The sequence below is a fragment of the Lissotriton helveticus genome, chromosome 12 (assembly GCF_964261635.1).
Source record: "Lissotriton helveticus chromosome 12, aLisHel1.1, whole genome shotgun sequence".
Classification (NCBI taxonomy): Eukaryota; Metazoa; Chordata; class Amphibia; order Caudata; family Salamandridae; genus Lissotriton; species Lissotriton helveticus.
Window position 1 is genome coordinate 79,107,296 of NC_136073.1, and position 13,787 is coordinate 79,121,082.

A 13,787-nucleotide genomic window follows, 5' to 3' on the forward strand; every position below is an offset into this window, starting at 1 on the left:
GTAAGCAGTGGAAGCAACCCCAGTGTACATGGTCTAGTCTGGTGATAATATGCTTTGCGTAGAATCTTGAGCTGTATTGTTCATTAATAAGGCTCCAAGTTTTTTAATTCTTTACTGATTTTATAGATAAATACAAACAGAAAAACATCTATTCTCCTGTCTGTATGTTTTTAAATATGGAAGCATTTGCAAAATAGGTATTCTTTTGGCGGATTCCCACTACTGTCACTAATGAGTGCCAGGCCTGCAGCTGTGGAGACTGACCGGTAGGGAAGTTAAAAAAGAACATTTCCTAAGGAAACTTATAACTGTAGCCCTACAGCTGTTTAAGCTGTTACTACAATGTAAACGTGTTGAGATTACTGTTTTATATCGCAAACAGTAAACACCCTTTGGACAGTTAAACAAGGGCATACATTTATCCATAAATAAATATACCCCTTGCAGTTACATTCTTACGTTAAACACAAAAACATGTAAATAAATGCCAATTATGATTAACTAAAATTAAATACGCTTAAAACAGATGGGAATGTCAACGAAATAAATACCATAAAACTAGTAGCCCTATTTATAACCTCACCTTAACGCCCGCCTCTCTCGATGGCATAGGCAGTGACGTAAAAATAGCCCCCGCAGTGCGGGAGGGCTCCCGTGCTCCAGAGGGCCCCCCTCCAGCACTGTGAATAGACGGCTAGCCCCGGGCCTGAGAGCTCCTGACTGGGTCCAGAGCATGGGGGTGGGGAGGTGCCTCCAGGTACTTTGCAGGGGGGCTCCCTCAAGTTTCAGTCGCCAAGCAATCTGGCCTAATAATTCTGAGTCTCTATATACCCTGGATGCTGCACCCTCAGTGAATTCTTTAGTCAGTGACCTTCCCTCTATATGTGAATAATGAACGAGTTACTTACCTTTGGTAACAATGTATCTGGTAGAGACATAGTCTAGCCGCAGATTCCTTAACTTAGAATATCCCCAGGCGTCAGACTGGATCCAGAAAACCTTTCCGCAGCAGCACCTCGGCACGCAGGCGTCAGACTGGATCCAGAAAACCTTTCCGCAGCAGCACCTCTGTGCGCCAGGGGCAGCGCAGCCCAGCTCCACCCTGACGTCGTTCACTGACATGACATCAGCGGAGCCATATATGCCTTTCCCGGCGCGCTGACGTCAGTTTTCATTGAAAAACTTTTCTGTGTGAGAACGCGGAGCCATTACCAAAAGAAAAACCGTGAAAATATGGGAACAGTGTGCAAAAATTATGAAAAATAGAAAGAATGGACAGGTGAGACAGAGCAGTGCTCTGAAAAGGCATGTATGTCAGTACAACGCGATCTTTTAGATCGCGGTACTTTACAACGCTGCCATTACAACGCAAGTTGTTACAATGACTTGCGTTGGAGGGCGCGGATTGTGGAATATTATAATTTTATATTCCAGCACCAGTCCACGTAACAGTAGGGAAGGTGTTGGAATATAAAATTACAATATTCCTTAACCAACAGCGCCATCCAGCGCAAGTCGTAGTAATGACTTACGTTGTAATGGCAGCGTTGTTAAGGTAGTGTGGTGTAAACACCGCGTTGTAAACGATGTTTCCCCTGGAAAGCCACCCCGCAAAAGCAAAGGCTCAATTAACGTTAAAGGGAGACAAGGATGTGGAAAAACAGCCTGGCAGAAAGCAGAAAGTCCACATCCTGAAAGTAAAACCGTGAAGGAGAACAGGTCCGGAACACTAGATTACGAAGAGTTCACCACAAGACGTCACCAAAAAGAGACGTTGCAATCCCAATTAAAGATCCATAAATGTACATAGCCAATAGACCTGAAGGAAAAGGCCGCAGAGGTGGCAAAGCCCATAAGGCAATGTAGATGGGGAAAGCGGGATGGTGGGAAAAAAGTGAATAGATTTCACACCCTACAATCCAGGCCAAGGGCTGGAAGGAACTGAACGGGGAGGACGGGCCGGCGTTAAGGAATCTGCGGCTAGACCATGTCTCTACCAGATACATCGTTACCTAAGGTAAGTAACTCGTTTATCTGATAGAGACGTCTAGCCGCAGATTCCTTAACTTTGAATAGATACCAAAGCCATACCAATAAAGGAGGCGGGTATGCGACTGAACCCCACCAAGTTCCCAAAAATAACGTAGTCATCCATAAGGTAACCTAACAGCACCATTTACCTTGAGGAACCACAATGCGGACAGTAATGTTAGCACAGTTAACCACCAGACCATGAAGATCTAAAGAGAGCGGAAAACCATAGGAGGCAAAGGCACTAGAAGCCATCAAGAACAGCACAAAAACTCCATTTGGGTGTACCGGGTTGAGAGATGGAAAACACAGAGCCTGAATACTCGTGGCGAAGTGAGAGTACATAACTTCAAAAAAGGAGATGAACCAAACCAGGGTTTGAAGGATCCACAGGATCTGAGGTGGCGACAGAAAGCAAAAGCCAATACCGGTCGACGAAGCAAAACAGTGGTAAAAAGCACTGTGAAACCTGTACCTGTAAAGGCACGTGGGACAGCAGTGGCAATAGGCTGACCCATACCCAGTAAGTGCCAGCATGGAGAAGAAACCCTATACTAGATAAGCTGGAGAAAAGATGAAGGGTATGACTTTGTAAGAAGTGGTGCTTAGCCGAGGGTGTGAGAGAACCGCCGGATGCAGTGTGCCAATTGCAGCAAAGCCTCGAGAGACGGCAACTTGTATGACAGAGGCATGGAACATCGGTCCGATATGTACAACAGCAAAAAAAGAATCCTGTTGAAAAAGATAACAGAAGATACAAGTGACAGCAGTGGCAGAATGCCAATCCATGGCCACAAGATGCTGGTAGTACGAAAGTAGAAGACAAGCCAGGACTAGGCGGTGTTGTGACAATATGTGAAGGGCCGATGACAAGCAGTCGAGCAACAACAAACAAAGCGAAGACCAGAGGGGACCTAAGCATGCAGTATGGACGCTGAAACCATACGCAGTAAGCAAAGACTACCTGTAGGGTAGCATAGAAGCTCGGAGGCACAAAACAGCAAGAAGGCAACAGCCCAAAAAGGGCACCAGCAAGCCAGACACCACAAGAGCTGGTGGTACAAATAGACCGAGTCAGGAACCATGGACACCACATGAATGAACGAGCCTGCACGAATCAGTTGTATAAGAACACAGAGCAGATACAGAGCAGGAGGAAAAACTTTGAAACAATGAAGCGTGACCCAACAAGAGTCTGGAGTACGCTGAACATACCTACCGACATGCGGAAACTGGGTAGGACAATGTCCAGAGCAGTAAGTAACCCATGCCCCTTGTCTGAGAGGAACCACAGTCCCCTGCAAGACAGAGTAGGAAAAATAACTAGTCACTACAGTGGCAAAAGTGAGGAAAAGTGTAAAAGACCTGGATCTCAAGGAGCGAGTATCCAGGAAAAACACGTCCCTTTGAGAATGCACAGAACGAATCCAAGCAAAAGCATGGAAAGACTCGTAAGGAAACAGAAAGCATCTGTTAATCCACCATTTTGGAGGACAAACCCGAAGGGGCTGTACGTTCAAGTTGCCCAGTAAAAACAAGAAGAAGCAGACCACACAGCGGCAAATAGTGTGTAGTTCGTGAAAGATTTGCCACGACAAGGTGTCACACTAAGCATGTGAGATAGACACCACACAGCATGGAACCCAAGCCAGGTTCCACTGCAGTACAGACAGACCAACCCAACGTGCAATACAGCAAGTTATACGAGGAATTCTGTAGGAAGAAACAAGAGACTCCCAGCAGGACGTCTGCTTGTAAACTCCATAGGAGCGTACCAAGGCAAAGGCAGAACCCAATGCCATGAAATACTCCACATAGGCTAATCCCTAGATGGGACGTCCTCTTGGGCTAAGCACACATTCAGAGGACTTCTGTATTCTTGTATTTAGGAAGGGCCTAAAAACGTGGCTTTTTACTAAATAGTTTTTCTCTTCTTTCTGTCTGTGTTCTAGCTGTTATTGTTGTTGTTCTACCTGCTGATACTCTTCGCCAAAGCGCCGGGATGCTCCTTGGAGTAGCCGAGCGCTATAGAAGAAATAAATGAACATAACATAACAGGACTGAACAGAAGAGAATCAGCCAAATAGCTACGCCGAACAAACATAGAGATGGCAACCCAGCCATGAACAGTAACTGGTCACTAAAAACCAACCTGAGTATTAGGTTGGGTACCTGAAAATAAGGCAGAGAATATGGCAACCAGATTTATGGCAGCCCTGACAAGAGACGGGAGACCGCTGAATCCATGTGGCAGTCAAAAAGATCCACTCCATTGAACAAAAGATCTCTGAGTGTATCCCGAATATGATCTAGGAAGCGACTGTAGCGCATCCAAGCATGGCGGCGTAAAGCCACAGTGCGAGCAAGCACCCATCCCATAGAGTCAGTTGCATCCTGGGATGACCAAAGGAAGAACCGTTCCATGCTTCTACCATGAAGCAGTAGACAAAGTAATTCTGTTCGTGAACCTTCTGTAATAGAAGGGAGAAGGTGAGCAACTGAGTCCCAAAGAGCGGAGGATGCTCGTGAAAACACACAGGCCGCATTTAAAGCCCGTACGCCTGCGCTGGCAGAGGCGAAAAGCCGGAAACCACAATCATCCAGCCACCTAGATTCCCTGGTGGGAGGTAACAGGGGCAAAGAGGGTGAGGACTGTAAATTAAAAACTGCCTGGACAACCAGTCCCTGAACTGTTAGGTGAAGAGACAGACAAAGAGGATCACCCGGGGCAGGGCATTGTCTCCGAGCAATAGCCCGATCAACAGGGTCACCTGAAGAGGGTCTGGACCATGTGCCACGCAGGATATCCAGTAAAGAGTCTCCGAAGGGCAGCACAGGTTCTACTTCGATAGGCTCCAAAGGGAGCAGATCCAAGAAAGGATCAGAGAGAAGAGGCACCATAGGAGGCTGAAAGCCAAGCACAGCAGCAGCCCCATGAATAGCGCGCGAAGGCAGCACTAGACTCAGTTGCCATCCGTGTAGGAGATAACAAACTGTCAGTAGGAGACGGTTGAAGGCTAATTCTACCAATGGACATGAGCAGTGGAGGAGCCGGAGACTGACCCGAAGGCCAGAGGACACAGGGTACTTGCACCTGGGCTCCTTGATCAGGGGAGTCCAGGGAAACATCAGGTTCCAAGCGAGGAGGCGTAAATGGTAGCACTGGCATCGATGGATGCCGTGGTGGAGACCCATTGCCACCCAAGAAATCGGGGGGAGCAAGCACCAAGGGAAGTGGACTCGAATCCGGCACCGATCGAAACCGTAACGGAGTCACCTCAACGTCGACGACCTCGACAGAGGACTGAACTTGAACGCCGACCGATGCCGATCCCACTGCAACCTGCCTGGAGGGAGCACGAGGCGCCGGAATTGGCGCCGAGCCTGGTGTAAACCCAGGCTTCGACCCGGGCATCGCCGGCGCCACATGCGACGTCGGTGCAGGAAGCCGCACAGGGCTATGCGCTGACTGCCAGGATGGGCTGAGCTCTGGGCCTTGGCTCGGTGGCATTGCGTCGGCTCCGGAATCGGAGTCAACACACACAGCCAGTGCCGGTGAAACGTCAGCAGAAGAAGACCGAATGCCCCAATGGTAGACCATTTTGTGGCTTTCAATCACAAGGAGACCGATTTCACTTGGACGGTGTTAACGAGCATTGATCCAAAACATCGATCACCAAATGTAGAACAAGCGCTGTTACGCAAGGAAGCGTACCTAATAATGAGGTTCGACAGCATCAACAAAGGACTCAACTCAATGAGTGAATTGAACAGACTCTAATAAAAATTTAATGTGAATCGTTCAATTCACTACAATTCCCAGAATGCACTCCCGGGGCTTCACCGCAATACTCCGATTTGATTGGTCAAGAAAGTTTAAAGAAACGTACAGGCGGCTGCCTGTTTGACCAACACTGGTGATTCAGAACAAGGAGAGCATTGAGAGGAGAGCAAGCGGAAGAAATAGGTAAGCGTGGACCCTTAGTTTGCTGGTAACACGATCGCGGTCCTTGCTTTCAACACAGCGTCCCTAACGGGTCTTTTCATGTTACAGATCCGCAGACAGTGAACGGTTACCGCTAGACAAGGCTGGTGAGAGACACCGCGATCAACGTGAGGAAACTCGCGGTGAGTGGTTTAGCGGTTCCCCTAGTAGTATAATGGATACGAACCTAAATGTAGAAATAGACATAATAACGCCACTGTCGGTTACTCTTTTCACAGAAGGAAATTTAAATTACAAGTGGTCCCGTCCTTCTAAAAAAACGATGAGAGAAAATAGTTCACACAACTGAACTTTTGAGACACTCCGTGCCAGGTAGGAATGTCCTGTCCTTTGTATATTTTTTTAAAAATAGGAAATGATTGTTGGATCTTCGTAACTAACAAATACACAACAATCTTTATTTTAGAAGCGTGCACACAGCTTTATTCACAAGCTTCAAGTGTGACCTTCACCTCCACAACTTCGAGGTAAGGCACCTTGATGCAAACTATGTAGACATTTAAGAAACTGAGAGGGTGAAGGAAAGCTGTCCTAACAAGTATGCACATTTTGTTTTTTTATTATTAGGATAAGGATTGGAAAAACGATTGATTTGGCCCTGATGAGAGTCTGGGTACAGGAAACCCACACTCGAAACGCGTCGGCAAAAAGGATTAAATCCTATATTCTTGAAAACACTGTTGACAAAGGGGACTGAACCTTATCTATTGCAAACATTGTTGACATTAATTTTATACTGAGTATCTACAGTGATTGATGACATTTCAGTATTTCGAAAAAATTGTGCTTATGTGTTGATGTCCATTTGAAATAATTTTGACATAGTTTTTCACTTTAAAATTTCTTTTTCCACCTGTTTTAATTTTTTTAAAAATAATACGATGTACCATGAAATGAATCGTATTAATTGTATGTTTCACTCTCTTTACACATAGGTTGTTGCACAACTCAGACAACAAAAGTATGTGGTTATGTTTGTGAAGAACGTCTTCTTCTCTTTCTAGAAACAGTATTGTCTATTCCAAAAAACGATTAAAAGGCGTAAATAATTGCCGAGATGAACATGACAAAGTTTGTTCATTTCTCTACTTGAATAATACTTGTTGAAATAACGTGAAGTGTGGGTTCTTCTGTTTTGTTAAGCATATATTGGGCCCAACCCCACTTCAGTCCAAAGGGCCATACCCCCCAATTTCTCAAAGCAGAAGAAGACCCGGCATGAGTGTCAGCTACCTCTGTGGGACCCGAAGGTGCACCAGGGGGAGGGGGCTACTCAAAACAAGCCTGGAGTGACTTTAAATAATCCTCCATTTGGGCTTGCATTGCCCCAACACCCGGAAAGGGTGGGTACGGAGAATGAGGCTGCCGTGTGCCATCACCTGGCGCAGTGCGAGAGGATTGGGCGGCAGCGGCAGGGACAGTGGATGAAGATCTCCATAAGCAACGCCTGTGCTTAGGCTTACCTGTTGTCACACGGCAGTTGCAGGAGTTACCTCGGGAACGAGCCCGATGCCGAGAAGAAGAGCGGCGACGGGAGTGAGCCGAACCAGACACCTGTTCGGCCAGCAACTTCATGCGACGCTCCCTCAAGGACTTTGGTTTCATCCTCTGATAGGCGTCACAGTCTTTGGAGTTGTGGTGCACGCCGAGGCTCCAGATACAAATGAGGTGCGGGTCAGTTCCAGACATCTGACACGCACAAGCTTCCCAAGCCTTAAATCCGGAAGGCATTACACACTGTTCCCACGACACCGAGGGTGTCATAGAAGGCCCAAAAACCAGGCCAAGGAACTGCTGGTTTTCCAGGATTCGCGCTCGGACGCGGAAAAGAATAAAATTGACATCAGCGCGCCGGCAGGGGCATATATAACTCCGCTAACGTCATGTCCGCGGAAGACAACAGGGCGGAGGCAGGCAGCGCCGCCCCCCGGCACGCAGAGGTGCTGCTGCAGAAAAGTTTTCCGGATCCAGTCTGATGCCTGGGGATATTCAAAGTTAAGGCATCTGCGGCTAGACGTCTCTATCAAATCTATCAATCTCTCCCATTCAATGTCATAATTTCTCAATTGGTCTCAGACCTGCAGATATCAGTAAATGTCACCTCTATTCATATTCAATTTCAGCTTCCAGTTGACCCAAAGTCTTCAGACTCCCTTGACCATCAGATTGTTCATCTGACTAAAAACTGCCCAAACTAACTGGTACAACCTTACCATGAATATATGTACCTTTTGAATCTAGTTCAAAAGGTAAGAAGCAGATGATCAAGCATTCACTTTTGAAAAGGAATTTTTCTAATGTGTTTTATCGTTTGGGATCTAGTACAGTCCTACATTTGAACATCTGTTTGTACTGGTGTACCATTTTTACTCCAAACCCTGTGTTATGATTGGGAGCTGTAAGCTGTCTGTGTGTTTTCTTTTTTCCAGGTCAAAGGAAGTAAGAGAAAAACTTTCGAAGGACGCGTGCACGACACTAACTAAGAATCTCACTGCCCTGTCATTGACAACAAAGTGAGTACTATATGGTTCTACATCCTTCTACATGGTTACTCAGATGGCTATTGGGGTTGGGTGAGCCTGCCGCACCTGGGTGTCATACTCCCAACAAAAAGACTAGTTCAGTGTTTGGATATTGGGTAATGAGTGAAAGTCCCGCCTTTTTGTAGCCTCTCCGATGCTTGGCTGATTAACAATGATAATTTGGGGCACGTGGGAACAGAAGACTGAAAGACTCTCTTGTTGGAGAACATCCTGCATAATAAAACGTAATTTCACTTCTCCTGTTTCTAGATCCGTGGGTAGCGGGGCGAAATAAAACTTGTGAGTAAACTCAGGTACTGTGGTGAGCCTATAGAGGTGACTACAGCTTTTGACAAGGTGAAGACATGGAGAGACTAGATGAATCAGTGCTGGTTTTCTCCCTCCAATATCTATTAATATAAATAGCCTTTACTAGGAAGGACCTAGACTGCAAATTGAACAAGCATTGAAAAAGCCAATGGACTTGGTGTTGTCTGCTGGCATCTTAACTTTGCAGGACTTGTTGTGTCATGGTTTTTCTAATTTCTTTTAGTTGGGGGAGCTTCGAGGCTCGCACATGTATAGCAAAAATACCTTGACAGTTGTGTTTTTTCCAGTCTCAAAAAGTACACATTGCCATAGTGTTACCTGGCCCTCGAGGGAACTTCTTTGTGTGCGGACGTGCACCTGGTGAAAGAGAAATACCATTACTCTCTTTGAATTGATCCAATAGCTGAAGCGGGCTGACCCACTGCTGTATTATGTAGCGGGTGAAAGAACATGTGAATGACCCAACAGACCGATGAATGCAGAGTGCTGGACGAAACTGCTATAAATATGTATATTGTACATATAATTTTAGTAAATTGAAAGTTCTTGGCTAACACTGGATCTAAAAACAGGGGGTGAAAAAGAAGGAGCCTAGACTATGAATTTTAAATGTGCTTTGCACTTCATTCATTTATCAATTCATTTCGATCACTTATAGGTTTGATGAAAAAACCCTAATGCAGGATGTGGCAGCGATGCTGAGATGCCCCTGGCATGAAGACAAGGAGAAGATCAACCACTACAGGTGCCAAGAAACAATTTAGAAACGCAGAGCAGAGTTCATTGTTGATACTGGAAGTAAAGATAGTAAGCTCATTAGCCTTTGATCCTTTATGTACTGTATTGTATGACAACAGTAGGTTTACAAAAGGAAGTGAAGTGGCATTGAGCATCAAAGCAGCCCTAGGGCAAAGGGCAGGTAGAATAGGAATATGTGTGTGCTATTTAACACCGTTTATGGTTTAAATCACTTCTATTGAAGGCACACTCAGGATGGATTACAAATCGACACAAAACAGGCATCAGTGTGTGTTCCAACACCTTGGAAACCTGTAAGCCAACACCAGTCAAACCTGTTGCCATATCTGGTCTCCGAACACGCTTGACGCGTCACTTCGCCTATAGGAAAAGTCTGCACTAAACCTGGGAGGCAGGAATAATCACATGTCAAATTTTATTCTCAGTGACTTCTGCTAACTCCTCACAGTTTTAAACAAGTTCCTCAGGTGTAGACAATGTCTGTGACCTTACACTAGGCAATACAGCCAGGCACAGTGGCGGCTCCTCCACTAAGGCAGAGGAGCGTCGCCCCACTAAAAAAAAGGAAAAATAAAATGATAATAACTATTGTTATTATTGTTTTATTTTTCCTAAATACGTCAGTGGCTCTCAGGTGGGGCAGCGCTGGCGGAGTAGGGAGAAGAGTAGGTTTCACTACTGAAGTGCGCAGGACTGCTTTGCCGGCCCTCTCGAGCCGCCCCAAGCTGTCCTATGCACTTTGCATGTCCCCAAACAGGCTGCATTACACGGGTGAGGAACATGCAAACCCTCCCAGTCCCCGTCTGAGCGCCGATCTACGGCGCTCAGTCCAATCACAAAGCTGCATTGTAGCGTTGAGATTGGCTATGGGGAGGCTGGGAGGGCGGGTGCTACCTGCGGCTGAGTACAGGAAGATGTTGGCGGGACAGTGGACAAAGGAGAAGCTGCATCCGTTTCAGGTAAGTGTTTTTTTTTGGTTTAGGTTTTCTTTTTTTATCTGCCCGACCACCGGAGTCTGGTAGCAACCACTGTAGGGCACGACCCCAGCTAGCTGCTCTCATAATTACAGAAAACAGATGAACTGTGGCAAGTAATCACCCAGGAGCCCCTTTTTATTAGCGTTAAGTAACCGTTGAGGGCCTGCTCAGTGTTGCAAGGCTCAAGTTTAGCAGTTGAGGAGACCTCTCCTTTCTTTCTTCTGGAATACAATGTTGGTGATCAGTTACCTTTGTTTATTGTCTCTTATCTTAACCAGCACCATTTCCTCATTGGCCACTGTAAGGGTCAGCGCCCGAGGCCCTCATGCAGTAACAAATAAGAACACAGAACCTACATAACTGGTTCTGGAACTGGCCCATGGCACATGCACCCACCCCATTTTATTAGCAGGGTCACCTGGCCAGTGACAACTGTGGTGGATGGGTGTGGGGTGAGTGTGTAAGCCAGACATCAAGGAGTGGCTGGTGGAAACACATAATCTGGAAACACTAGACCGCGACGAGGCCGGTCACTACATCCCTCCCAAACTTTATTGAAAATGGGACAATGAGTCCAACCCATGGGAGAGAATAAAAAGACAATACAAAAACTCACCTGAGTCTATTCAGGGTTGCTTGCAGTACAGGATAAGTGGTCAGGTGGAGCTGGGAAAACCAGGCTTCACAGCATGCCACCATTGTTTAACCAGACTACTCTAGGCACGAATGGCAGTGTGGATGAAGTCCGGATTCCCTCACTCACTAGTCTAAGATGTCACAGTCCACCCGGGCACTGTGTGTCCTATCTCACCTGGTCTCACTGTGTGGAAGTCTATTTACAAAGTTCGCTATGAGGGTGCATTTGGAGCAACAGCAGATTCTGCTGTTGATATGTCTTTAAAGTTGCCCTAGCTCCATGGATGGCATGCCTTTGAAGACAGATGATGTCAATGCAACTGTTGAAGAGTCTTCCTCGGATCCTGCAATGCTTCCAGCTGCCCTATGGTGGAGCAACTTCAGGCTTCCTTCTCCTACTAGGATTCCCCTCGCAAGGGAATCCCCTGAGGCCCCTGCCCATGGATTGCCACGGGACTGCGTGGGACCTATTATAGGCCATGCCAAGGGGTCACTCCCAATAGGGCCACTTCCAAGCCTCACGTGAAGCCCTTTTCACTGGGCTCCCACGAGACTGTGTGGACTAAGCAGTATCCCTCCCATGCCACACCATTGGGCCATGGAGGAATCGCCAACAGCACCACCTCTGAGTCACTCACTCTGCCGCAAGAGTGGTTGTTTCAGGGTTGATGTACTCTTGCCATCCGCACTATGGTGCACAGGCATCTGCTGGATAGTCTTAGGGATTCCCAGTCTCCATAAGTGCTTTCCATGCTCTCTAATACCTGCTGTGGATCAGTTGCAGGCACATCTCTCTTGACTGGACTCCCCTCTCACAGGAACCCAATGAGGCCCTTGCTCCTGGATTGCCACAGGACTGCATGGGCCTCCCATGGGCCATGCCAAGCGGGTCACTCCCAACAGGTGATGTCCAAGCCTCACGTGCAAGGTCCAATGGTCAAGAGTGCTCTCACCAGCTGGCGTCAGGTTCACCTGGGCACAAAGATGGTGTCTGGCCGGCCAGCCTCCCACAGCACCAAAGATGCCTCGTTGACCTCTGGGTGTTTCATAGGTATAGGGGTCCACTTCAGATGTCCTGTGCTCCTTGGATGGTCTTAGTGATGCACTTGATAATGATGACAGTCACGGTTATCATCCTGTAATTTGTGGTGTGCCAGGTGTCTACTACACACCATTCTCTTCTTCCTTCATTTTCTTTGCACTCCAGTGCTGTGACCTCGTGCCACGCTTTTCTGCTCCTTTCCCATCTTCACTGCAACCTGGCAATATACCCACTTGCCATGCTCTTCACCTCTTTTCTCTTCCTCTTCCAGATGTAGCCTTATTCAATCTTGTCAAACTCTTCTTCCTTCTGACCAGGCCTCTCCATGTGAAGTGCACTTCACTTGGACCTTCCCGGTCACGTATACCCCTACCCCTAGGACTGACTCTCTTCTGCTCTCTCTCCTGACCAGGACTCTCGCCATGATCTTCTTTTCACAGGGACCTCCCTGGTTGTGTCCTGTCCTCTCTGCAGGACTTGACTCATGGTGGACCTCGCACAGGTCTTCTCTTCGTGGACAGATCACAGGTCTTCTCGTGGTGGACCTCTCATAGGTCTCCTCATAGTGGACCTCTCACATGTCTTCTCTTTGTGGACCTCTCTCAGGTCTTATCTTTGTCTTCACTTGATAACGCACCCCTTGCGCCTCAAGGCTACACCGTAGCAGCACTTACTTTCCTCACTCTTTCTTCACTCAATAACGTCATGCATGCGCCTCGAGGCTGCCCTATCATAGCACGCACTCCTGCCTGTTACACCCTGTGAAAACACTGGTCCTCTTCCTCGCAAGGCTCTTACTCCCGGACTCCTGCCTGTGCTGTCTGATCTCCAGATGAGGCCCTCTGCACGCCTCTGACCCTGTGCTCTCAAACTTTTTCTTCAATGGTGGCCTCTGCTGGCACCTGCGTGCCCGGTCCTCTCTTTATGGAACATCTTCTCCTCACCCCTTTCTTAGACACTTGGTATCACTCTCTTTACTGGACCCTTCTTGGTCACTTGACTCTGCGCATCAGTGGCTTGCACTGAAAGCTACTGCTGGGGTGCTTACCCCACTTCAAACTATGTGCCGGGCAGCCTTCTACCTTTCCTTATGCTCTGCTACATAGGACTTCTTGTGGGGTTCATTACTGGGGGTTGACAGTCTCTCCTCTTCATTGAGAGCATTTCAGTTCACTTTAGGGCACTGCAAGCTATAATTAGCTTTCCTCATGGTAGTCCAGTTTGACACCTCAAACTTGGCCTGTTGGTGTTTCTTTCATTGTTCTCCAGACCGCCAGGCCTGGAGTGCTGTGTGGCAACCAGCCGCTAGGGGTGCTGCAGTCATTTTAGGCGGCCATGGCAGCTGTATCAATGCTGCAGGCTGTTTCTCTGGCTGTGTTCCCTGTAAACTGGGCTAGTTAACCACCAGTGGCCACCATGAGGCAGTGCTGCAGTTAATCATGGGTCCTGGCAATTTTCTCTCCAGCACCGCAGAGGAAGGTGTG

General features: G+C 47.4%; 1 protein-coding gene across 1 annotated transcript in view; it reads left to right on the top strand.

The window, feature by feature from the left end:
• Positions 1-13,787, top strand: part of LOC144797694 (alpha-2,8-sialyltransferase 8F-like) — a 177,384-nt gene that overhangs the window by 22,941 nt on the left and 140,656 nt on the right. The window contains exons 2-3 of the mRNA XM_078668424.1: positions 8,467-8,550; positions 9,548-9,634. Of these exons, the coding sequence (XP_078524550.1) occupies positions 8,467-8,550; positions 9,548-9,634 (171 nt within the window). The remainder of the gene's footprint in view (positions 1-8,466; positions 8,551-9,547; positions 9,635-13,787) is intronic.